General features: G+C 50.8%; 1 protein-coding gene across 1 annotated transcript; it reads right to left on the reverse strand.

The window, feature by feature from the left end:
• On the reverse strand, nt 1-25,357 carry polr3glb (RNA polymerase III subunit GL b). Its single transcript, XM_059979967.1, has 8 exons — nt 25,082-25,357; nt 22,893-23,042; nt 22,024-22,153; nt 19,238-19,306; nt 16,661-16,717; nt 12,173-12,246; nt 7,162-7,272; nt 1-980 (listed from the first exon to the last, which is right to left on the reverse strand). The coding sequence occupies exons 1-8, from the start codon at nt 25,340-25,342 to the stop codon at nt 894-896; spliced, it is 939 nt and encodes a 312-aa protein (XP_059835950.1). The 5' UTR covers nt 25,343-25,357; the 3' UTR covers nt 1-893.
• Nucleotides 25,358-25,693: the final 336 nt, after the last annotated feature.

The raw sequence follows: 25,693 nt of genomic DNA on the forward strand, positions 1-25,693 counted from the left end.
TTATTACAAATGCTGAAATGTCTACATCAGACAACGAATCAGTCCCTCCCTCTAAAATCCCAGCCCCAAACACAACCCACTGCTCTCCTGCTTGTGCTGGAGTCCAGGCTGGCAATTGTCCATCCACCACTGGGCCCTCGACAGGTCACTTGAACTGCGTTCCTAAGCCGCTGCTGTCCGTGGTGTCTGTGTCATCATCAGCCTCTCTCCCCACCCCCAATTTCCCCACATTACCACAAAACGGCCCTCAACCCATCACCCGCACCCACAAACCAGGGGCCGATTAACCTACCGACCCCAGACGTGGTTGGGATGTGGAAGGGAACCAGGGGCACCTGGGCGAAACCCATGTGGTCACAGGGAGACCTAAAATCTCCACACGTAAACACACACAGCCTGAAAAAGGGAGATAATATAGACACAATTCCATGTGCCGTCAGCGAGCACTCCAGACACACAGACAGACCGTTCGGATCAATCACACGTCCCTGGAGGATGCAGCTCTACCCACGATACCACCAAGCATCCGCAGGACGGATGCCGCACCCAGTTTCTTTATAAACAAGGTGGCCAGTTGGCCCATCCAGTCTATGATGGCTCACAGTTCAGGGAGAAAGTGAAGAAACAGTTGGACGACTGGTGAGTCAGTGGTTGATGGCCTGCATGGACTGATAGGCCAACGGGCCTGCTGTCATGTCCTGTACGACACTGAGTTTCCCACTGACTACCCCCCAGATTCTATAACTCACCCACAGAGGAGAGGCAATTCTGGGGCTGGATGAACTTGCAGCAGAGAAAGTGTTGTGGATCCTCCTGGATTATCCTGGGGAAATGTTCCGTGTGGAAGGGAGGGGAAGTTCACAGAGAGGCCAGCAACTGCCATTCCAGGCCACTCAGTAAACAGCCTCGTCCATGTTATCGTCACTGTCACCGCCAAATTCCTCGCCATTGTCAAAGTAGGACATAATGTAGTCCGTCTCCTGCGGGATACAAAGAGCAAGGGCGTCAGGGGGTGGGGAAGGCAGCTCGAGCTGGCAGGGAGCTGGAGGGAGAGTGAGGGTGGAGGGGAAAATCGGGACAGGCACAATGCAGTGTCACAGGGCATAAAAAACCCTTTCTACATTTCCACTTGTGTATTTGAAGGACAGTCACCTGCAGATATTGTGAACCCTGAACAGCACAGCACAGGAACACATCTGTTCCAACCCTCTCCTGCCTGCACCTGATCAACATTCCATGCATAATCATGTGGCCCTCACACACCGTCGTGATATCCGACAGACCCTCACACACCGTCCTGATATCCGACAGACCCTGACACACCGTCGTGATATCCGACAGACCCTGACACACCGTCGTGATATCCAACAGACCCTGACACACCGTCGTGATATCCGACAGACCCTGACACACCGTCGTGATATCCGACAGACCCTGACACACCGTCGTGATATCCGACAGACCCTCACACACCGTCGTGATATCCGACAGACCCTGACACACCGTCGTGATATCCGACAGACCCTGACACACCGTCGTGATATCCAACAGACCCTGACACACCGTCGTGATATCCGACAGACCCTGACACACCGTCGTGATATCCAACAGACCCTGACACATCACCGTGATATCCGACAGACCCTGACACACCGTCGTGATATCCGACAGACCCTGACACACCGTCGTGATATCCAACAGACCCTGACACACCGTCGTGATATCCGACAGACCCTGACACACCGTCCTGATATCCGACAGACCCTGACACACCGTCCTGATATCCGACAGACCCTCACACACCGTCGTGATATCCGACAGACCCTGACACACCGTCGTGATATCCGACAGACCCTGACACACCGTCGTGATATCCAACAGACCCTGACACACCGTCGTGATATCCGACAGACCCTGACACACCATCGTGATATCCGACAGACCCTGACACACCGTCGTGATATCCGACAGACCCTGACACACCGTCGTGATATCCAACAGACCCTGACACACCGTCGTGATATCCGACAGACCCTGACACACCGTCGTGATATCCAACAGACCCTGACACACCACCGTGATATCCAACAGACCCTGACACACCGTCGTGATATCCAACAGACCCTGACACACCGTCGTGATATCTAACAGACCCTCACACACCGTCGTGATATCCAACAGACCCTCACACACCGTCGTGATATCCAACAGACCCTGACACACCATCGAGATATCCGACAGACCCTCACACACCGCCGTGATATCCAACAGACCCTGACACACCGCCGTGATATCCAACAGACCCTGACACACCACCGTGATATCCAACAGACCCTGACACACCACCGTGATATCCAACAGACCCTGACACACCACCGTGATATCCAACAGACCCTGACACACCGTCGTGATATCCAACAGACCCTGACACACCGTCGTGATATCCAACAGACCCTGACACACCGCCGTGATATCCGACAGACCCTGACACACCGTCGTGATATCTGACAGACCCTCACACACCGTCGTGATATCTAACAGACCCTGACACACCGTCGTGATATCTAACAGACCCTGACTCACCATCGTGATATCCAACAGACCCTGACACACCACCGTGATATCCAACAGACCCTGACACACCGTCGTGATATCCGACAGACCCTCACACACCGTCGTGATATCCGACAGACCCTCACACACCGCCGTGATATCCGACAGACCCTGTCACACCGTCGTGATATCCGACAGACCCTCACACACCGTCGTGATATCCGACAGACCCTCACACACCGCCGTGATATCCAACAGACCCTCACACACCGTCGTGATATCCGACAGACCCTGACACACCGTCGTGATATCCAACAGACCCTGACACACCGTCGTGATATCCAACAGACCCTCACACACCGTCGTGATATCCAACAGACCCTGACTCACCGTCGTGATATCCGACAGACCCTCACACACCGTCGTGATATCCGACAGACCCTCACACACCGTCGTGATATCCAACAGACCCTGACTCACCGTCGTGATATCCGACAGACCCTCACACACCGTCGTGATATCCGACAGACCCTCACACACCGTCGTGATATCCGACAGACCCTCACACACCGTCGTGATATCCGACAGACCCTCACACACCGTCGTGATATCCGACAGACCCTGACACACCGTCGTGATATCTGACAGACCCTGACACACCGTCGAGATATCTGACAGACCCTCACACACCGTCGTGATATCTAACAGACCCTCACACACCGTCGTGATATCCAACAGACCCTCACACACCGTCGTGATATCCGACAGACCCTCACACACCGTCGTGATATCTAACAGACCCTCACACACCGTCGTGATATCTAACAGACCCTCACACACCGTCGTGATATCCAACAGACCCTCACACACCGTCGTGATATCCAACAGACCGACACACCGTCGTGATATCCAACAGACCCTGACACACCGTCGTGATATCCAACAGACCCTGACTCACCGTCGTGATATCCAACAGACCCTGACTCACCGTCGTGATATCCGACAGACCCTGACACACCGTCGTGATATCCGACAGACCCTGACACACCGTCGTGATATCCAACAGACCCTGACACACCGTCGTGATATCCGACAGACCCTCACACACCACCGTGATATCCGACAGACCCTGACTCACCATCGTGATATCTAACAGACCCTCACACACCGCCGTGATATCCAACAGACCCTGACACACCGTTGTGATATCCGACAGACCCTGACACACCGTCGTGATATCCGACAGACCCTGACACACCACCGTGATATCCAACAGACCCTCACACACCGTCGTGATATCCAACAGACCCTGACACACCGTCGTGATATCCGACAGACCCTGACACACCGTCGTGATATCCGACAGACCCTCACACACCGTCGTGATATCCGACAGACCCTGACACACCGTCGTGATATCCGACAGACCCTCACACACCGTCGTGATATCCAACAGACCCTGACACACCGTCGTGATATCCAACAGACCCTGACACACCGTCGTGATATCCGACAGACCCTGACACACCACCGTGATATCCAACAGACCCTGACTCACCATCGTGATATCTAACAGACCCTGACTCACCATCGTGATATCTAACAGACCCTGACTCACCATCGTGATATCTAACAATCCCTGACACACCACCGTGATATCCAACAGACCCTCACACACCGTCATAATATCTACACGTACAAACAAGCTGGATGAACTCAGCAGGTCGGGCAGCATCCGTTGATATGAGCAGTCAACATTTCGGGCTGAGACCCTTCGTTATTGGAGTATAAAAGTTGTATTATTTGCTGTGTAACCAAAACTATGTAGTCAGCTTGCTATGCATGCGACCAAAATGAAATCCTAGGAATGTAGAAGACAATGGTGTGTGAATGAAAGGCAGCTAAAGAGATGTAGATTAGAACTGGTCAGTTCTGAGTTTGCTATTATTTTGCTCAGTTCTGAGATTGCTATTTGCTATGCATGTACCCAATTTAGCAGGAGAATGAAGTATTAAGAATGTAAACTTGCTATTTGCCAGAGAATGAAATCTTAGGAATGTAAAAGACAATGGTGTGTTAATGACAGGCAGCTAAGAGATGTAGATTAGAACATGATTAAATCAATGGGACATACATCAATGGTACGTGTGAAACTGGACCAGGAGATTGCTATAAAAAATGCTGTGTCCGGGGATCGGTGGACAATCAGTGACCAGCTCAATGACTGTCTCAGCTTTGATTTGCAAATTAAAGTTTAACCCTTCTTGAAGAATCTTCTGCGTCTCCTGGTCATTTGTGAGGCACGAAAAACCACGACATCGTCAGGACTGAAGAGGGAGGGGCAGGGGCCCTATAAAGAACGTGGGGGGGGGGGGGTGTGGAAGGTGCCAGGTGAAAAACCAATCAGAGGAAAGATCAAGGGGTGGAGAAGGGGAAGCAGGAAAGGTGAAGAAGGAATGTAAGGGGAAAGCACTATGGGTAGAAGATGAAGGCAGAATCATGAGAGGTGATAGGCAGCTGAAAAAGGAGGCAGAGTGAATGTGGGATAGGGAGAGAGATGAGGGAATTACCGGAAGTTGGAGTATTCGATGTTCATACCAAGGAACTGGAGTCTACCCACGGTATATGAGGTGTTGCTCCTCCAACTTGAGTTTGGGTCATCATAATATCTAACCATCCATGACATCCTCTGATGTACCTGGTATGGCAAGACGGGCTCTTAAGCTTACGATCTAACACACTGTGATCTTGCACCTTGTTGTCTGCCTGCACTGCAATAGACAATAAATGCAGAAGTAGACCATTCAGCCCTTCAAGCCTGCACCACCATTCTGAGATCTTGGCTGATCATCTACTATCAATACCCGGTTCCTGCCTTGTCCCCATATTCTTTGACTCCCCTATCCATAAGATGCCTATCTAGCTCCTTCTTGAAACCATCCAGAGAATTGGCCTCCACTGCCTTCCGAGGTAGTGCATTCCAGACCCCCACAACTCTCTGGGAGAAGAAGTTTTTCCTTAACTCTGTCCTAAATGACCTACCCCTTATTCTCAAACCATGCCCTCTGGTACTGGACTCTCCCAGCATCTGGAACATATTTCCTGCCTCTATCTTGTCCAATCCTTTAATATTCTTATATGTTGCAATCAGATCCCCTCTCAATCTCCTTAATTCCAGCATGTACAAGCCCAGTCTCTCTACCCTCTCTGCGTAAGACAGTCCGGACATACCAGGAATTAACCTTGTGAATCTACGCTGCGCCTCCCCTACAGCCAGGATGTCCTTCCTTAACTCTGGGGACCAAAACTGTACACAATACTACAGGTGTGGTCTCACCAGGGCTCTGTACAAATGCAAAAGGATTTCCTTGCTCTTGTACTCAATTCCCTTTGTAATAAAGGCCAACATTCCATTAGCCTTCTTCACTGCCTGCTGCACTTGCTCATTCACCTTCAGTGACTGATGGACAAGGACTCCTAGATCTCTTTGTATTTCTCCCTTACCTAACTCTACACCGCCTAGATAATAATCAGCCTTCCTGTTCTTACTCCCAAAGTGGATAACCTCACACTTATTCACATTAAATGTCATCTGCCAAGTATCTGCCCACTCACCCAGCCTATCCAAGTCACCTTGAATTCTCCTAACATCCTCATCACATGTCACACTGCCACCCAGCTTAGTATCATCAGCAAACTTGCTGATGTTATTCTCAATGCCTTCATCTAAATCGCAAACAGCTGTGGTCCCAATACCGAGCCCTGTGACACCCCACTAGTCGCCACCTGCCATTCCGAGAAACACCCATTCACCGTTACCCTTTGTTTTCTATCTGCCAACCAGTTTTCTATCCATGTCAATATCTTCCCTCCAATGCCATGAACTCTGATTTTACCCACCAATCTCCTATGTGGGACCTTATCAAATGCCTTCTGAAAATCGAGGTACACTACATCCACTGGATCTCCCTTGTCTAACTTCCTGGTTACATCCTCGAAAAACTCCAACAGATTAGTCGAGCATAATTTACCCTTGGTAAACCCATGCTGGCTCGGCCCAATCCTATCACTACTATCTAGATATGCCACTATTTCATCTTTAATAATGGACTCTAGCATCTTCCCCACGACTGATGTTAGGCTGACAGGACGATAGTTCTCTGTTTTCTCCCTCCCTCCTTTCTTAAAAAGTGGGATAACATTAGCCATTCTCCAATCCTCAGGAACTAATCCTGAATCTAAGGAACATTGGAAAATGATTACCAAATGTTATTATCATTTATGTTATAAAAATGTTATTATTTTACCTCAATACACTGTGCAGTACTTTGATCTAAATGAACAAGCTTTTCACTCTATCGCGGTGCATATCACAATAGTAAACAATTCCAATACAATACTCCAAGTCTTAAACAGTCGCAAGACAATTCCCTGACCTTTGAACTCCACGCCTGACCTTTGAGGACTGTATTTACAATTCCATCTACTTGCTTGGCCAGTTTCTGTGAGCTATGAACATCCCTCTGACCACATTAGCGATGAGAGCCAGGTCCCCTCCCTCTGTGCTGTGCGGGGAAAGGCGCGCAGCACACAACATGAGCCACTCACCTCCTCGAATTCCTCCTCGTCATACTCCTCCTCATTTTCTTTCTCCTCTTCCTCCTTCTCCTGCTCCCCCTCCTCCTCGGAGCTGTGAGCTTCCTCTTTCTTCTCCAAAGTCTGGGAAAAGTTTGTCAGGTTAGAACACGGGGCAATTTGACGGAGGCACCCTGCTCTCCCCGTTTCCCTTGTTACGAATGTGCCACAACTCTGAGGGGCCCAAGGGTACAAAGTCGCCCCCTCCTTTTTGAGAATCGCAAGATCGCTATTAATTCAGGTCTGGGGCCCAGGAAATGAGAGAGAATCCACGAGGTTTGGAATGTGTCCTGGCCTCAGCTAAACAAAAATCCCTGATAACGGCTATTGTCTCTTGGAGACAGAATTGTGTATTGAGTGCTGTACTATTCATTGAAGCCCTCAGGGGACGACCAGAGTGGGCTGGTTGAGGGATTGCATCATCCCAACCTGATTGACATCTGAGACCCCGTGAGCAAGGATAAAAGAGGGTCTGGGGAACAACCCCTTCAGACGCACCAGGAGAAACGCTAGAAATCCAGTGACAGCGACAGCCGGTGGGGGGGGGGGGGCTCGTGTGCGTCCTTCCCTTGCCTGGGATTGGCAGGCTCGCCACGGAAGAACGGCTTAGCTAAAGGAGAGGCCACAAGTGAACGGCCACACCAACGAGACTCTGACGGATCAAAATCATAAAAGGAATCGGCAAGTTTCTCAAAATCTCTCTCTCTCTCTCTCTCCAACCATTGCCACACAGCGGTCCCCAAAGGCTGCAGCCTGCATGAACTGAGTGACTTTTATATTTCCATCGGACAATACATTATCCCCTAGACAATGATAGAGCTTATTTCTTCTTATTGTTATTATACCCGCACTTCTAGATTTAGTATTGACGACGTATATTATCTGTATGTTTGCATTGATATTATTTTTGTGTATTTTTCCTAATAAATACTGTTAAAAACCGTATCATCAGACTTCAACGGACCTCTCTATCTTTGCTGGTAAGTCACCCAGTTACGGGGTTCATAATACCCTGCAGTGTTGATGTGTACAGTCTCCAGTTCACATTTACCTATCTGTATCTGTACGATTGAGGTTAGTGTAATGCTTCACCAAGCCAGTGATCTGCCATTGCAGGGAGTTTGTATCCTTTCCCTGTGATTCGTCCCACAGACATTCCAAAGATGTACAGGTACTGAGCTGTGCGCATGCTCTGTTGGCACCAGAAGTGTGTTGACATTTGTGGACGGTCCCATTGCATCCTTGGACTGTTGTTGTTGACGCAAACACATCTCACTATGTTTCGATGTACATTAGACAGATAAAGGTATGTTAGAAAGAACCGTATGCCAGGCGAGCTTTTCACTGTACTCAAGTACATGTGACAATAATAAACTAATTCTAATTCCAAGCTCAGCCCCGAACAACGATAAGCCAATTCCAGTTCATTGGTGGGTCAGCTGCTTGAATTCCTGGGCATTAACATCTCAGATGAACTGTCCTGGGCCCAGCACATAGATGCAATCATGAAGAAGACAGCCAGTGTCTTTCCTTTCTCAGAAGCTTAATGAGGTTTGGCTTGTTACCGAACACACTAACAAACCTCGACAGGTGCACCGTTGAAAGTATCCAGACAAGTCACACCGCCGTGGTTCCAATGCACAGGAACACAAGAGGCTGCAGAGGGTAGTGGACACAGTCCTCCCCACCACTACAGGAAACACTGCCTCAAAAAAGCAACGTCCATCATCAAAGAACCCCACCATCCCAGCCATGCCACCTTCTCTCAGCTCCCAGAGGGCAGGAGCTACGTAAACCTGAAGTCAAACTCTACCAGACTCAGGAACGGCTACCTTCCGACAACCATCAGGAACCTGCAGGACACCAATTACTACCTCAGCAATGGAATACAACGGACAACTGCGCACTTGTCTCAGGTTGTGTCTTTTTTCCTCTATTGTATCTGCGTCTGTAGAACTGATGTTTATTTTACAGCCTGTAGCTCTGTGCCCGTGACGCTGCTTTTCACCGTATCTGAGCCTCAGCACACTGGTGCACAGGATGGTGAGCTCCACTTGTGATTCAGCAGTGACCACAGGGTCGTCCAATCACAAACAACTACCTTCATTACATTTATATTCTGTTTGGAGAATGGATTCCTCATTAAAACATCCAGGAATCTGGGGGGCGTGAAGTTTCCACCAATGAGAGAATCTCGATTAGAAACATAGAAAACCTACAGCACAAAACAGGCCCTTCGGCCCACAAAGCTGTGCCGAACATGTCCCTACCTCAGAAATTACTCGGCTTACCCATAGCCCTCTATTTTTCTAAGCTAGCCAGGAGTCTCCTAAAAGACCCTATCGTATCCGCCTCCACCACCATCGCCGGCAGCCATACTCACCACTCTCTGAGTGAAAAACTTACCCCTGACTTCAGAGGAGACGTAGTTCTGGTGGTGGTGGGGGGGGGGGGGGGAGAATCAAGGACCTTCTCACCGAGAGCAAGTGATCTCTGGAATTCTCAGCTCCAGACAATGGTGGAGGCTGGATCACTGGGGTGTGAGGGGGAAGAGGGGGATTCCAGAGGAGGTAGATAGAATCAGGTTCACACCATGCAACATTTATCATTTTGTGACAACTGTACAAGACAAAGACATAAAATTACAAATAAATGGTGGCGTACAAGTTAGTGTGACACTATTACAGCTCGGGGCGTTGGTGGACAGTGATCCACTTGGTATCCCCAAATAAATCAACGAATAAAATCCCAGAAAAGGAGTAATGAGATTGTGTTTGTGGATCTGACAGAGGAGGGGAAGAAGCTGGTCCTCATTGAGTGCGGGTCTTCAGGCTACGAAGACTTTAAAGCAGACTTCTACGGTCAGACAGAGGAGAGTATTCTGATGAACTGCATCGCCACCGGGTGTGGAGGTTCCAATGCACAATCGGAAATACTGCAGCCCCAGACGATCAACCAGCTCCATTCTGGACAAGCCTCCCCACCATGGAGGACATCTTCAAGGTGCAGTGCCTCAAGAAGCTGTCATACATCATTAATCATTAAGGACCCTCAAGTCCCACACAATGTTTCAAGAACAGATTCAAGAGAATAACTAGGGAGAGGGTAGGACCACTCAGGAACATTTACTTGGATGTGAGGGAGGTACCTAATGAGTACTTTGCTTCAGTATTTACCACGGAAAAGGACATGGAGGACCGGGGGATCACTGCTGAGTGTATAAATACATTAGGGTGTTTAGAGGTCAAGGAGGAGGTGATATTGGGCCTCCTAATGACTATTCAGGTGGATGGGATTTACCCCTGGTTATTGAGAGACCAGATTGCTGGGTCCTTGACCAGTATCTTCTTGTCCTCTCTAGCCACAGGACTAGCAACTGGCTAATGTTGTACTTCTATTTAAGAAGGGAACAAGGGAAAATCCTGGAAAATATAGACTGGTGAGTCTTACGTCATTTGTAGGGAAATTTTGGAGAAACTCCTTTGGGATCAGACGTATGAGCATTTGGAAACCCATGGCCTTATTAGGGAGAGCCAACATGGCTTTGTGCGTGGCAGGTCGTGCCTTACCAACTTGATTGAGCTTTTGGACAAGGTGATGAGGATAGGGTAGTGGATGTTGTCTACATGGATTTTAGTATGGCATTTGATAAAGTCCTTCATGGAAGCTAATCCAGAAGATGAAGATGCATGGGGCCTGTTGCAAATTGGCTGTTAGGATTCAGAACTGGCTCGTGCATAGAAGGCAAAGGATAGTGGTTGAAGAGACTTATTCAAGCTGGGGGTCTGTATGTTTGTGGTGTATATAAATGACCTGGATGAAAATGCAGATGGGTGGGTTAGTAAATCTGTGGATGATACCAAGATTGGCAGATCTATGCATAATGTAGAAGACTGGCAAAGAATGCAGCACGATATAGATCAGTTACAGATATGGGCTGAGAAATGGCAGATGGAGTTTAACCCAGATAACTGTGAGGTGTTGCACCTTGCCAGAGCAAATGCAAGGAGACAGTACATTGTTAACGGCAAGATCCCTGAAAATGGCTACACAGATTGATAAGGTGGTTAAGAAGGCTTGCTTGTATTAGTCTAGGCACCGAGTTCAAAAGTCAAGGTTACATTGCAACTCTATAAAACTCTGGTTAGGCCACATCTGGGATATTGCGTACAGTTCTGATTAGAGGAAGGATGTTGAAGCTTTGGAGAGGGTGCAGAAGAGGTGTACCAGGATGCTGCCTGGTTTAGAGGGCACATGTTATCATGAGAGGCTGGACAAACTTGGGTTGTTTTCTCAGGAGGCTGAGAAGAGATCTGACAGAAGTTTTACAGTATACGAGACATAGATAGAAGAGACAGGGAGTATCTGTCTCCCAGGGCTGAAATGTCTAATACCAGAGGGCATGCATTGAAGATGAGAGGGTGGGTTCAAAGGGGATGTGAGGGGTAAGTTTTTTTTTTAACTCAGAGAGAGGTGGATGCCTGGTTTGGTGCTGGAAGCAAATATATTGGAGGCTTTTAAGAGATGTTTAGATAGGCACATAGATGTGAGGAAGATGGAGGGATATGGACATTGTGTGGGTTTAGTTTTTGATTGACAAGGGCCTGTTCCTGTGCTGTACAGTTCTACTGTTTTACACTATACTGCTGCCACACAAACAACAAAATCTCCCAAAGGATGTCAGCGACTTGATTCTGATCTTTAACAATGAGAAGGCACATTGCAGGTGGTGACAATCCTCAGTGATGATGCCACCCTCCTAAGGCACTGTCTCGTTAAGATGCCCTCGATAGTGGGTGGACTTCCGAATGATCAGGGAACTGAGGGTGATGGAGAGCCGACACAGAGGGGAAACGCGGATGTGATCTAGCTAGAGGGACCGCGAGGCCAACTCCTGCCATCTTCTAATGCTGCCCTCCTCCCTCACCAACACTACTGACAAGCCCCCTCCCCCACTCAACACAAGCACCCACCGCCAGCCTACCTCCAGTTTTTTGAAGATTTCCTCTTTCTCCACGCTGGTCCGGGCTTTCAACTTCCGAGTGGGAACTGCTATCTCTGCAGATGGGTTAAACAAATAGAGTGGGTATGTGCACGGTAAGCTGCAGAGAGAGGTTTATACCCTCCTCCCACTGACACCCCTGCCCCACCCACACAACCCCTTGGCATGCACACTCTCTAACAAAAGCTATCAGGAGGCGAGCGTTTGGTAAGACAGGAGGTCCAAGGGAGCCCTGGTGATAGACAAGAGAGTGGGTGGGGCCCAGAAGACAGACAGGTTGTCTCCAGGGAGGGTGGGTCCTTGTTGTTTTGGAGTGGGAGATCTTAGTCAACGACAGGCCAAGAGTAGTAGGGGCCCTCGTGTATGAACAACAGGGATCTGGTAATGTTCCCTGGGACTGAGAGGCTCTGGTGATGGGCAGATAGTCCCTGGGACTGAGAGGGGCTCTGGTGAAGGGCAGATAGTCCCTGGGACTGAGAGGGGCTCTGGTGGAGGGCAGATAGTCCCTGGGACTGAGAGGGGCTCTGGTGAAGGGCAGATAGTCCCTGGGACTGAGAGGGGCTCTGGTGAAGGGCAGATAGTCCCTGGGACTGAGAGGGGCTCTGGTGAAGGGCAGATAGTCCCTGGGACTGAGAGGGGTTCTGGTGATGGGCAGATAGTCCCTGGGACTGAGAGGGGCTCTGGTGAAGGGCAGATAGTCCCTGGGACTGAGAGGGGCTCTGGTGAAGGGCAGATAGTCCCTGGGACTGAGAGGGGCTCTGGTGAAGGGCAGATAGTCCCTGGGACTGAGAGGGGTTCTGGTGATGGGCAGATAGTCCCTGGGACTGAGAGGGGCTCTGGTGAAGGGCAGATAGTCCCTGGGACTGAGAGGGGCTCTGGTGATGGGCAGATAGTCCCTGGGACTGAGAGGGGCTCTGGTGAAGGGCAGATAGTCCCTGGGACAGAGGGGCTCTGGTGAAGGGCAGATAGTCCCTGGGACTGAGAGGGGCTCTGGTGAAGGGCAGATAGTCCCTGGGACTGAGAGGGGTTCTGGTGATGGGCAGATAGTCCCTGGGACTGAGAGGGGCTCTGGTGATGGGCAGATAGTCCCTGGGACTGAGAGGGGTTCTGGTGAAGGGCAGATAGTCCCTGGGACTGAGAGGGGTTCTGGTGAAGGGCAGATAGTCCCTGGGACTGAGAGGGGTTCTGATGAAGGGCAGATAGTCCCTGGGACTGAGAGGGGTTCTGGTGAAGGGCAGATCGTCCCTGGGACTGAGAGGGGTTCTGGTGATGCAGATAGTACTGGGACTGTGAGGGGCTCTGCTGATGCTCCCTGGGACTGAGAGGGGCTCTGGTGAAGGGCAGATAGTCCCTGGGACTGAGAGGGGCTCTGGTGAAGGACAGATAGTCCCTGGGACTGAGAGGGACTGGTGAAGGGCAGATAGTCCCTGGGACTGTGAGGGGCTCTGCTGATGCTCCCTGGGACTGAGAGGGGCTCTGGTGAAGGTCAGATAGTCCCTGGGACTGAGAGGGGCTCTGGTGAAGGGCAGATAGTCCCTGGGACTGAGAGGGGTTCTGGTGATGGGCAGATAGTCCCTGGGACTGAGAGGGGCTCTGGTGATGGGCAGATAGTCCCTGGGACTGAGAGGGGCTCTGGTGATGGGCAGATAGTCCCTGGGACTGAGAGGGCCTCTGGTGATGGGCAGATAGTCCCTGGGACTGAGAGGGGCTCTGGTGATGGGCAGATAGTCCCTGGGACTGAGAGGGGTTCTGGTGAAGGGCAGATAGTCCCTGGGACTGAGAGGGGTTCTGGTGAAGGGCAGATAGTCCCTGGGACTGAGAGGGGTTCTGGTGAAGGGCAGATCGTCCCTGGGACTGAGAGGGGTTCTGGTGAAGGGCAGATCGTCCCTGGGACTGAGAGGGGTTCTGGTGATGCAGATAGTACTGGGACTGTGAGGGGCTCTGGTGAAGGGCAGATAGTCCCTGGGACTGAGAGGGGCTCTGGTGATGCTCCCTGGGACTGAAAGGGACTCTGGTGATGGGCAGATAGTCCCTGGGACTGAGAGGGGCTCTGGTGAAGGGCAGATAGTCCCTGGGACTGTGAGGGGCTCTGGTGATGCTCCCTGGGACTGAGAGGGGCTCTGGTGATGGTCAGATAGTACTGGGACTGTTGGGGGGGGGGGCTCTGGTGGACAGTTAGTTCTGGGACTGAGAGGGGCTTTGGTGATGGTCAGATAGTACTGGGACTGTTGGGGGGGGGGGGGGCTCTGGTGGACAGTTAGTTCTGGGACTGAGAGGGGCTTTGGTGATGGTCAGATAGTACTGGGACTGTTGGGGGGGGGGCTCTGGTGATGGACAGTTAGTTCTGGGACTGAGAGGGGCTTTGGTGATGGTCAGATAGTACTGGGACTGTTGGGGGGGGGGGCTCTGGTGATGGACAGTTAGTTCTGGGACTGAGAGGGGATTTGGTGATGGTCAGATAGTACTGGGACTGTTGGGGGGGGCTCTGGTGATGGACAGTTAGTTCTGGGACTGAGAGGGGCTTTGGTGATGGTCAGATAGTACTGGGACTGTTGGGGGGGGCTCTGGTGATGGACAGTTAGTTCTGGGACTGAGAGGGGCTTTGGTGATGGTCAGATAGTACTGGGACTGTTGGGGGGGGGCTCTGGTGATGGACAGTTAGTTCTGGGACTGAGAGGGGATTTGGTGATGGTCAGATAGTACTGGGACTGTTGGGGGGGGCTCTGGTGATGGACAGTTAGTTCTGGGACTGAGAGGGGCTTTGGTGATGGACAGATAGTACTGGGACTGTTGGGGGGGGGGCTCTGGTGATGGACAGTTAGTTCTGGGACTGAGAGGGGCTTTGGTGATGGTCAGATAGTACTGGGACTGTTGGGGGGGGGGCTCTGGTGATGGACAGTTAGTTCTGGGACTGAGAGGGGATTTGGTGATGGTCAGATAGTACTGGGACTGTTGGGGGGGGCTCTGGTGATGGTCAGTTAGTTCTGGGACTGAGAGGGGCTTTGGTTATAGACAGATAGTACTGGGACTGTTGGGGGGGGCTCTGGTGATGGACAGTTAGTTCTGGGACTGAGAGGGGCTTTGGTGATGGTCAGTTAGTTCTGGGACTGAGAGGGGCTTTGGTGATGGTCAGATAGTACTGGGACTGTTGGGGGGGGCTCTGGTGATGGACAGTTAGTTCTGGGACTGAGAGGGGCTTTGGTGATGGTCAGATAGTACTGGGACTGTTGGGGGGGGGGCTCTGGTGATGGACAGTTAGTTCTGGGACTGAGAGGGGCTTTGGTGATGGTCAGATAGTACTGGGACTGTTGGGGGGGGCTCTGGTGATGGACAGTTAGTTCTGGGACTGAGAGGGGATTTGGTGATGGTCAGATAGTACTGGGACTGTTGGGGGGGGCTCTGGTGATGGACAGTTAGTTCTGGGACTGAGAGGGGATTTGGTGATGGTCAGATAGTACTGGGACTGTTGGGGGGGGCTCTGGTGATGGACAGTTAGTTCTGGGACTGAGAGGGGCTTTGGTGATGGTCAGTTAGTTCTGGGACTGAGAGGGGCTTTGGTGATGGTCAGTTAGTTCTGGGACTGAGAGGGGCTTTGGTGATGGTCAGATAGTACTGGGACTGTTGGGGGGGGCTCTGGTGATGGACAGTTAGTTCTGGGACTGAGAGGGGCTTTGGTGATGGTCAGATAGTACTGGGACTGTTGGGGGGGGCTCTGGTGATGGACAGTTAGTTCTGGGACTGAGAGGGGCTTTGGTGATGGTCAGTTAGTTCTGGGACTGAGAGGGGCTTTGGTGATGGTCAGATAGTACTGGGACTGTTGGGGGGGGGCTCTGGTGATGGACAGTTAGTTCTGGGACTGAGAGGGGATTTGGTGATGGTCAGATAGTACTGGGACTGTTGGGGGGGGGCTCTGGTGATGGACAGTTAGTTCTGGGACTGAGAGGGGCTTTGGTGATGGTCAGTTAGTTCTGGGACTGAGAGGGGCTTTGGTGATGGTCAGTTAGTTCTGGGACTGAGAGGGGCTTTGGTGATGGTCAGTTAGTTCTGGGACTGAGAGGGGCTCTGGTGAAGGGCAGATAGTCCCTGGGACTGAGAGGGGCTCTGGTGAAGGGCAGATAGTCCCTGGGACTGAGAGGGGCTCTGGTGAAGGGCAGATAGTCCCTGGGACTGAGAGGGGCTTTGGTGATGGTCAGTTAGTTCTGGGACTGAGAGGGGATTTGGTGATGGTCAGTTAGTTCTGGGACTGAGAGGGGCTTTGGTGATGGTCAGTTAGTTCTGGGACTGAGAGGGGCTTTGGTGATGGACAGGGAATGGCCTGGGTCCTGGTGATTGATGGGTGGTTTGAAGGTGGCAGGGGTCCTGGTGGTGATGATGTTCAAAGCTGTTCTCAGATGCGCTGGTTAGTCCTCACGGACCCTGCCGCTGGGCTGCCTACTCGTATCTCAGCCTCCCCAACTCCTCCACACTCACTGTCTTTCACCGGCTTCCGTATCCGGATCTTCAGTTCCCGTGGTAACCGGCGCCAGTCTGAAATGACAGAGGAAAGCTTTAGAGAACGCCCAGAGGAGATTTACCAGCACACTTTATGAAGGTAGGGTGTTTTCTCTTCAGGGAGGAGGAGGATGAGATGAAGCGAGTGGATAGAGACTTTCCCCAGGGCGGACATGGCGAAGATGATTCATGTGATTGGAGGGATGTCAGAGTGAGATTTCTTGCCACACAGAGAGCGGTGGGTGTGTGGAACTCTCTGCCGGAGTGGTGGTAGAGGGTCATGAGGGACACTTAAGAGATTCCCAGATAGGCACGTGGGTTAAGAAATTAGAGATCTATGTGGGAGGGCAGAGGTAGAGTTAGATTGAGCTTGTAAAAGTTCAGCACACACTGTGGGTTCCTGTATGTTCTATGCCCTACTGGGGTTCAGTGGGAGCCTGACAGAAGGTGTCCAGCTCCAAGCTTGTCTGATTCTAACACAGGAGCCTGGTAGACAGATGAGGTCCCACAGTTTGAGCAGAGAGGACATTCAGCCCCTCCAGTCCTGCTCCCCATTCTATAAAATCCCAGCCTATCTGACCATAGCCTCAACAGCACCTTTCCTCAAACTTCCATGATGATCGAGAATTGACCCCCCTCTGTCTTAAAAATACTAAAGACTGTTTACACCACCCACTGAGGAAGAGAATTCCTCACAAACATCTACTTGACTGCTATAAAACCACGATAAAACCTACCATCTTCCTCGTTATCATCTTGCACCTTACTGTCTGGCTGCACTGTGCTTTCTCAGTAACTGTTACACTTTATTCTGCATTCTGTTACAGTTTTACCCTGTTCTACCTCAGTGCACTGTGTGTATGCAAGACAAGTTTTCCACTGTGACAATGACAAACCAATTGCAACACCTCCTCTTCTCCATTTGAAAGGAGTGAGCCCTTTGTGATCTGCATCTAAATCCACCCCACATCCTCTCCTCACCCTCTCCATCACATCTCTGAGGGACCAGAAAGGGCCTGGAGTGAGAGGTGGGGGCGTGGGTGGCGCGCGCGCGCGCGCGTGTGTGTGTGTGTGTGTGTGTGTGAGAGAGAGAGAGAGTGAGTGTGTGTGAGAGAGAAAGAGATAGAATGTGACTGTGTGCATGTGTGAGAGAAAGAGATTGTGTGTGTGAGTGTGTGTCTGTGTGTGTGCGTGTGAGTGAGTGTGTGTGTGTGTGTGTGTGAGAGAGAAAGAGATTGTGTGTGTGTGTGAGAGTGTGTCTGTGTGTGTGAGTGTGTGAGTGTGTGTGTGTCTGTGTGTGTGACAGAGAAAGAGATAGAGTGTGAGTGAGTGTGTGTGTGTGTCTGTGTGAGTGAGAGGGAGAGAGAGAGAAAGAGATAGTATGAGTGTGTGAGAGAGAAAGAGTGTGTGTCTGTGTGTGTGAGAGAGAGAGGGAGAGAAAGAGATAGTGTGAGTGTGTGTGTGTGAGAGAGAAAGAGATTGTGTGTGTGTGTCTGTGTGTGAGAAAGAGATTGTGTGTCTGAGTGTGTGTGTGAGCGTGTCTGTGAGTGAGTTTCTGTGTGTGTGAGTGTGTGTGTGAGAGAGAAAGAGATTGTGTGTGTGTGAGAGAGAGAAAGAGATAGAGTGAGTGTGTGTGTGAGAGAGAAAGAGAGAGATAGTGTGAGTGTGTGAGAGAGAGAAAGATTGTGTGTGCGTGAGTGTGTGTGTGTGTGTGTGAGAGAGTGTGTGTGTGAGAGGGAGAGAAAGAGATAGAGTGTGTGTGTGTGAGAGAGAGAAAGATTGTGTGTGTGAGAGAAAGACTGTGTGTGTCTGTGAGTGTGTGTCTGTGTGTGAGTGTGTGTGTGTCTGTGTGTGTGTGAGAGAGAGAGAAAGAGATAGAGTGTGAGTGTGTGTGTGTGAGAGAGACAGATAGAGTGAGTGTGTGTGTGAGAGAGAAAGAAAGAGAGTGTGAGTGTGTGTGAGAGAGAGAGTGTGAGTGCGTGTGTGAGAGACAGAGAGAGATAATGTGTGTGTGAGAAAGAAAGAGTGTGAGTGTATGTGAGAAAGATTGTGTGTGTGAGAGAGAGAGAGAGAGAAAGAGATAGAGTGTGAGTGTGTGTGAGAGAGAGAGAGAGATAGAGTGTGTGAGCGTGTGTGTGAACACACACTCCACTAAACTAAGATAGTCCTCTCCACTAAGTTAGGCACCATGTGCCTATCTGGGAATCTCTTAAGTGTCTCTCATGACCCTCTACCACCACTCCGGCAGAGAGTTCCACACACCCACCGCTCTCTGTGTGGCAAGAAATCTCACTCTGACATCCCTCCAATCACATGAATCATGCAGAACACTCCACTAATTGGGAAGACTCCATACAGAGAAGGTGCTTGATGGAGTCAGGCTGCATTGTGAGAGGGAGAGCGAGAGAGGGATGGTAGCAAGTGTTGGGAACATTTCCCTTCAGAGGAGTGAATTTTGACTCGGTCACCCTGATGCTTGGGCAATACACCCAGAGCCGCAGACCATTTAACTACGGAGTGAGACAGGACGAGACGGGAGAAAGGCTACTTACGTACCTGGGTTCCACTCAATGGTGTTGTCTGTTGGGCCGGACGACTGGTATTTGTCAGAGTAACGCTCGATATCTGTTGAAACAGCACAGTGGGTGAGCGGGGCAAAAGGAAACATGACCACTGAGAGGGGACTCTGCACTGGGGTCTTTGTGCTTTTTATCGTGGTTACCTGGTGGTGCCTGTCAGAAGTTTGATGACACGGCCGATCAAGAAGCCCCATTTTCCTTCTGGAAGAAACTGGCCTTGCGGTTAAATCTGAAATTGGGGACAGGCTGCCAATCTAAGTGAATATACACTCAGTGGCCACTTTATTAGGTACACCTGCTCGTTAATCCACTCAGCACTCATGTGGCAGCATCTCAATGCATAAAACCATGCAGGCGTGGTCAAGAAGTTCAGTTGTTCAGACCAAACATCAGAATGGAGAGGAGGGTGATTTACTTTGATTTTGATTTTGGAATGATTGTTGGTGCCAGATGGGGTGGTTTGAGTATCTCAGAAACTGCTGATCTCCTGGGATTTTCACACACAGCAGTCTGTGGAGCAGGGGTCCACGGACCCCTTGTTTAACGGTATTGGTCCATGGCATAAAAAAGGTTGGAACCCCTGCTCCAACGGTTACAGAGAATGATGCAAAAACAATAAAAACATCCAGTGAGTGGCAGCTCTATGGTGAAACACCTTGTTAATGAGAGAGGTCCAAGGAGAATGGCCAGACTGGTTCAAGCTGACAGCAACTCAAAGAGTACACCGGGTTTCACAGCTCTACTTCATAAAGTGGCCAGCGAATGTAAATAAAACATTGTTTTTTTTTAAAACTGATTTCTTTTGATCAGGCTTTGGGATTTTGAGGGAATTGGATAAAAAGACGAATTTCCTCTCCAATCTGAGCAGGGAAAGAAAGATCTGGATGCTGGCACAGTTAAACTGTATAAACCACAACTTCAGAACAGGAGCTCAGTCAGCCAGAGAAAGATCTGGATGCTGGCACAGTTAAACTGTTGTATAAACCACAACTTCAGAACAGGAGCTCAGTCAGCCAGAGAAAGAGAACTAAACCTGAGGGGGGTATAACATCACCAGGGCCTTACATAAGATTAGGACGTACTGCTGTTTTAATCCCCAGGAAAAGGCAGCCATCTTTGGTACCCGCCTGCCCAAACCCACGCAGACGGGCACACACAACTGGTTGTGCCCACACGAGCAGAGGCACCTCCCACAAGTGCTGATCAACTAAGCTACTCCGGACGGGTTTTTCTTGTAGTCTGGATGTGGTTGTTTCCAGAACATTCCATGGTATGAAACCACGGCCTGCACAGGGGTGGCGAGCCCATGGCACGTGGTATAGAAAGTGGCACACGGTATCCAGCACCGCCCCCTCGATTCCCTAAACCCCACCCATAATAAAAAGATAAGTAGTGATTATCTTCAATGCAGAATGAAGCAGCAGATGGCTCTTCACAAGCCAAGGGCAGTGAGACGTTTTCACCAAACGTCTCACACACGCTTGGCACCAGCTGGGTGTTTACGAGAGCCCATGACAGCTCTCAGATTCTGTGCACTGTTACTACTTGCACAGCAAATGGTTCGCCAGTTGGCGTTAGCTGTGCTCTGTTATTTTTCCTTCCGTCATTTGTGAGCGACAGTGAAAATAACAGTAAATATAACACGTAATTTAGCGTCTTTATGAACATTTTTCAGGTAAACATAATAACTATGTTATGTTATCTAGGTTTATCAGTGAAATGTTTCTAAATTGTGTTACTTTTCAATTGGCTTTTTAAAAGATTAATATGAATTCTATTGAAGTTTTTCTAAAGTGATTCATTTATTTCAGTTTATCACTGTTATACTTCAAAGTAAAATTTATTAAGTAGTAAATACTCTGCGTATATTACCATATACTGCCTTGATATTTATTTGCTTGCACGAAAATAAAGAAATAAATTTACAGAAAAATATACACATGAATAGTAAAACAATGAATACATGTAAACAAGCAACAGCACTCATCCTTCTCCCTTAAAAAAAGTCCATAATTACTGCTAATGACTCCTTAAATTTGTCATAGCTGGGGGAGGGGTGGGGATAAACTCCCACTACCTATTAAATGCCCCTAATGGGGTGTGTCACAAAAAGCCTCTGGCCACCTCCTGGCCTTCGTGTGTGGCTTAGCTAGCAAGCCCAGAGGAAACGTATCTACTGACAGGAGAACAGGCAAAGGCAGGTTACTGGTGCCTTAAAACCAGTCACTTCGAGGAAATTGGGCTCGTCAGCTATGGGTGGCAGCTCATCCAGGAGGCAAACTCTCTGCTGCCTGGTGGCTATACCCAGTCACGGGAAAGGCTTCGGGAATAAACCCTGAGGTAATATCCAAAGCTGGAGTTCCTGAGGCAACCCTACACTGAGTTCAACACTGACTGGCAACGTTTGTGATGCTGCTGGTACTGAACTGTATTGGTCCCTGCCGTCCTTTCAGACTCATCAGCTGTGTGGATGGGGGAGCCTGCTACAGGGGCAACAGCTCGCTCTCCATATCGTACTGCCCTCGCTCGTGTATGACAGCTGGGACGTAGCATCCATGGTCGACCCTGATCAACGGAGGGCCCCCAATTTCCTCTGCTCAAAATTACCATGGCGCGTGAGAATTTTTTAGAAGTTTATCACTAAATTGGACACGCGCTCTCAAAAAAGATTCACCACCCCATCCTTAAGATGTTTTCCAAGAGGACAGTAACGTCAAGTGGACTCAGTGCCCAACGGAAAGCAGACACAGAACAGTCGGGTACCTTTCTTCGGCGCGGCTGGTTTGACATAATAGGGCAAGTTCTTCATCGCTCCCCTCAGCTCCTGCTTCAGCGCCAGCATGTACTCTGCCTCCTCGCCCGTCTGCAGGGGCACCGCCTTGAACTCTAGGGACTGAGCCAGATGGAACATTACACAGACGGCCAGCAATGGGCTGGGCTTGCAGGTGGGGTGGGGGGAGGGGCAGGGGTGAGGAGGGTTAGAGGCAGATGGAGGGGGGATTGAGGGGTGGAAGGGCAGGGGAGATGGTAAGCTGGAAGAGATGGGGTGGAAAGAGAGTTGGTGAAGGGAGTGAGATGTGAAAGGGGGAAGAGATGGAAAGAGGGAGAGGTGGAGGAGAGAGAAAGAGAGGGAGCAGGGGGAGGGAAGAAGGAGAAGGGGAAGAGGGGGAAGGAGAGGGGGAAGGATGAGAGGGCAGGATTGAGGGGGAGAGGGGAGGAGGAGATGGGGAAGGGTGTGGGAAGAGGAGGGGAGGGGAAAAGGAGGGAGGGAAGAAGGGAGGGGGGTTGGGCAGGAGATAGAAAAGGGGGTGAGGAGGAGGAGGGAGAGGGGTGGGGAGGAGGAAGGAGAGGGGTGGGGAGGAGGAGGGAGAGGGGAGGAGAGAGAGGGGAAGGGGATATGGGGAGGAGTGGGATGATGGGTGGGGGAGCTGGATGAGCAGTGGGGATGAAGGGTGAGGGAGGGAGGGGGAGGGGGTGATGGGGACAGTGGAAGGGGAAGTGGAGGGGGATAAGGGGCAAATGGGAGGGAGATGAGGAGGAAGGGGGTGAGGATGAGAAGGGGGATGAAGATGGGGAAGGGGTGAGGGAGAAGAGGGTGAGGGGGAAGGGGGATCAGTCCTCTGGGCACTCACTGGGTACAGTGGTGGAGGCTGCAGGGTGGGTGGGGGCAGCATCTCCCCCTTGCTGATGCCCACCACTTCGACACTGAAGGTCATTTGACCGCGGCCCCGTCCGCGGCCGGTCATCCTCAGCGTCTCGTCGCACCGCCCCTGGAACAGAGTCTGAGGCAGAATTACATCATCAGGAGGCTCACAGCTTCCAGCAACACCCACCAACTAAACACGCCTGGTTCCACCCTCTGTCAAGTTCACCACCCCCACCCCATTGATCACCCAACCTCACTACCTCCCACTCTGAGCAACACCCCCTTTCTCCCCCCCAGAACAGAGTACACCAGTAACTCTCCCCCCCCCAGAACAGAGTACACCAGTAACTCTCCCCCCCAGAACAGAGTACACCAGTAACTCCCCCCGGAACAGAATACAACTGTAACTCTCCCCCGGAACAGAATACAGCAGTAACTCTCCCCCCAGAACAGAGTACACCAGTAACTCTCCCCCAGAACAGAGTACACCAGTAACTCTCCCCCAGAACAGAGTACACTAGTAACTCTCCACCCCAGAACAGAGCATTTGGTATGGTACACGATGCGTTTGGTACATGAAACTTCCCTAGGAAGAAGATCCTCACAGCCTACGCTGACCATACCTCATTAAATATTATAAATTTCACCCAGTGCTCCCCTCAGCCTTGGACACTACAAAGCAAATAATCCAAGTTTGTCCGACCTCTCCTCATAACTCAAATTCTCTAATCCCAGCACCAACCTGGTGAACCTCTTCAGCTAGTCATACTCCCTGTCTCCCTCTAACTATAACCCTCCCCGTCAGTCTCCCCTGTAACTATAACCCTCCCCATCAGTCTCCCCTGTAACTATAACCCTCCCCGTCAGTCTCCCCTGTAACTATAACCCTCCCCGTCAGTCTCCCTCTAACTATAACCCTCCCCGTCAGTCTCCCCTGTAACTATAACCCTCCCCGTCAGTCTCCCCTGTAACTATAACCCTCCCCGTCAGTCTCCCCTGTAACTATAACCCTCCCCGTCAGACTCCCCTGTAACTATAACCCTCCCCGTCAGTCTCCCCTGTAACTATAACCCTCCCCGTCAGTCTCCCCTGTAACTATAACCCTCCCCGTCAGTCTCCCCTGTAACTATAACCCTCCCCGTCAGTCTCCCCTGTAACTATAACCCTCCCCGTCAGTCTCCCCTGTAACTATAACCCTCCCCGTCAGTCTCCCCTGTAACTATAACCCTCCCCGTCAGTCTCCCCTGTAACTATAACCCTCCCCGTCAGTCTCCCCTGTAACTATAACCCTCCCCGTCAGTCTCCCCTGTAACTATAACCCTCCCCGTCAGTCTCCCCTGTAACTATAACCCTCCCCGTCAGTCTCCCCTGTAACTATAACCCTCACTGTCAGTCTCCCCGTAACTATAACCCTCACTGTCAGTCTCCCCGTAACTATAACCCTCACCATCAGTCTGTCCACCCCATAAATAGAACCCTCTGTTAGTCCCCTCCCCATAACTATAACCCTCCCCTGTACATATCACCCTTCCCACTAGTCTCCCACCCTCTCTTCAAGCATAACTCACCAGGTCAGTCTCCCCCATAACTCTAACCCTCCCCAGTTTGCTCCATAACTATAAGCCGTCATAAACCCCTTTGCACCATCTCGTCCTAATTCGATTTGAGGATCTGCAGTAGCCTCAACTGGCACCTTATTTTCGTCTTCCTCCTTCAAAGTTCACTGTAAATTTATTATCAAAGTACGTAGATTCTACCTGAGATTCGTTTTTTGCGGGCATTCACAGTAGACACAAACAAATGCAGAAGAATCAATGAAAAACGACACACAAAAACTTACTGTACAAAAGACAAACTATACAAATAACAATAATAAATAAACAAATAGTAAATAATATTGATCCACGGGTTGTGGAGTCGGTTCAGTGTTGAGGTGAGTGAAGTTATTCACACCGGTTCAGGACCCTGATGGCTGGGGGGTAATAACTGTTGCTGAACCTGGTGGTGGGGGACATCAGGCTCCTGTACCTCCTTCCTGACGGCAGCAGAGAGAAGACAGCATAGGTTCTAGTTTATGGATGCTGCTTCTTCAATCTATCCCGCCCCTCACTCTCTCTCCCTCCCTCCCACTCACCCCATCCCTCCTCTCTATCTTCCCTCGGAGGCCCTCCGTACCTCATGCCCCCGCAGTGCTCGGTCCCGCAGCAAATGCCGCCCGGCGCCGCAACCATCGCACACTAAGGTTCCGGGATCGAGCCGGCAGCGGCGCTTCGGCCGAGCGCTCGGTGCCGGACAGTGGGCGGGGTATGAGGGAGTGACTGACAGGCGGAAGGCGTGACATTGATACGCGACCGACCTATGATGGGCGGGATATTGAGTAAAAGCAGCCAATGGGCAGGGTGTAAGGGAGTGACTGATAGGCGGAAGGCGCGTCATAGACGCACGACCGACTTATGATGGGCGGGATCTTGAGTAAAAACAGCCAATGGGCGCGGGAGTTGGTCGTGATCGACATACAGTGGGCGGGATCGGTTTCTGCGCCCGCCGGGGCTCTGAGTGAGTGAAGACCGAGTAACAATCTGCACAAACACGAGAAAATATGCAGAATCTGGATATCCAAGCAACACACACAACTCAGCAGGCCAGGCAGCATCGCAGGAAGGGTGTCGGCCAGAAACGTCGACTCTTTTCCGAGGATCTACCCGGCCCACTGAGTTCCTCCGGCATTTTGAATAACGGTCAGCTTGTGGGCGGGTCGCAGGACGTCCCCTTCCGTGATTGGGCCTG

The sequence above is a fragment of the Hypanus sabinus genome, chromosome 9 (assembly GCF_030144855.1).
Source record: "Hypanus sabinus isolate sHypSab1 chromosome 9, sHypSab1.hap1, whole genome shotgun sequence".
NCBI classification, from domain to species: Eukaryota; Metazoa; Chordata; class Chondrichthyes; order Myliobatiformes; family Dasyatidae; genus Hypanus; species Hypanus sabinus.

Coding starts and splice junctions, on each gene's coding strand:
- polr3glb (XM_059979967.1), bottom strand. CDS start 25,342: ATGACGCGCCTTCCGCCTATCAGTCACTCCCTTACACCCTGCCCATTG. Junction 22,154..22,892: donor AGCCTCCACCACTGTACCCA/GTGAGTGCCCAG, acceptor CATCTGGCTCAG/TCCCTAGAGTTCAAGGCGGT. Junction 7,273..12,172: donor AAATCTTCAAAAAACTGGAG/GTAGGCTGGCGG, acceptor AACTTTTCCCAG/ACTTTGGAGAAGAAAGAGGA.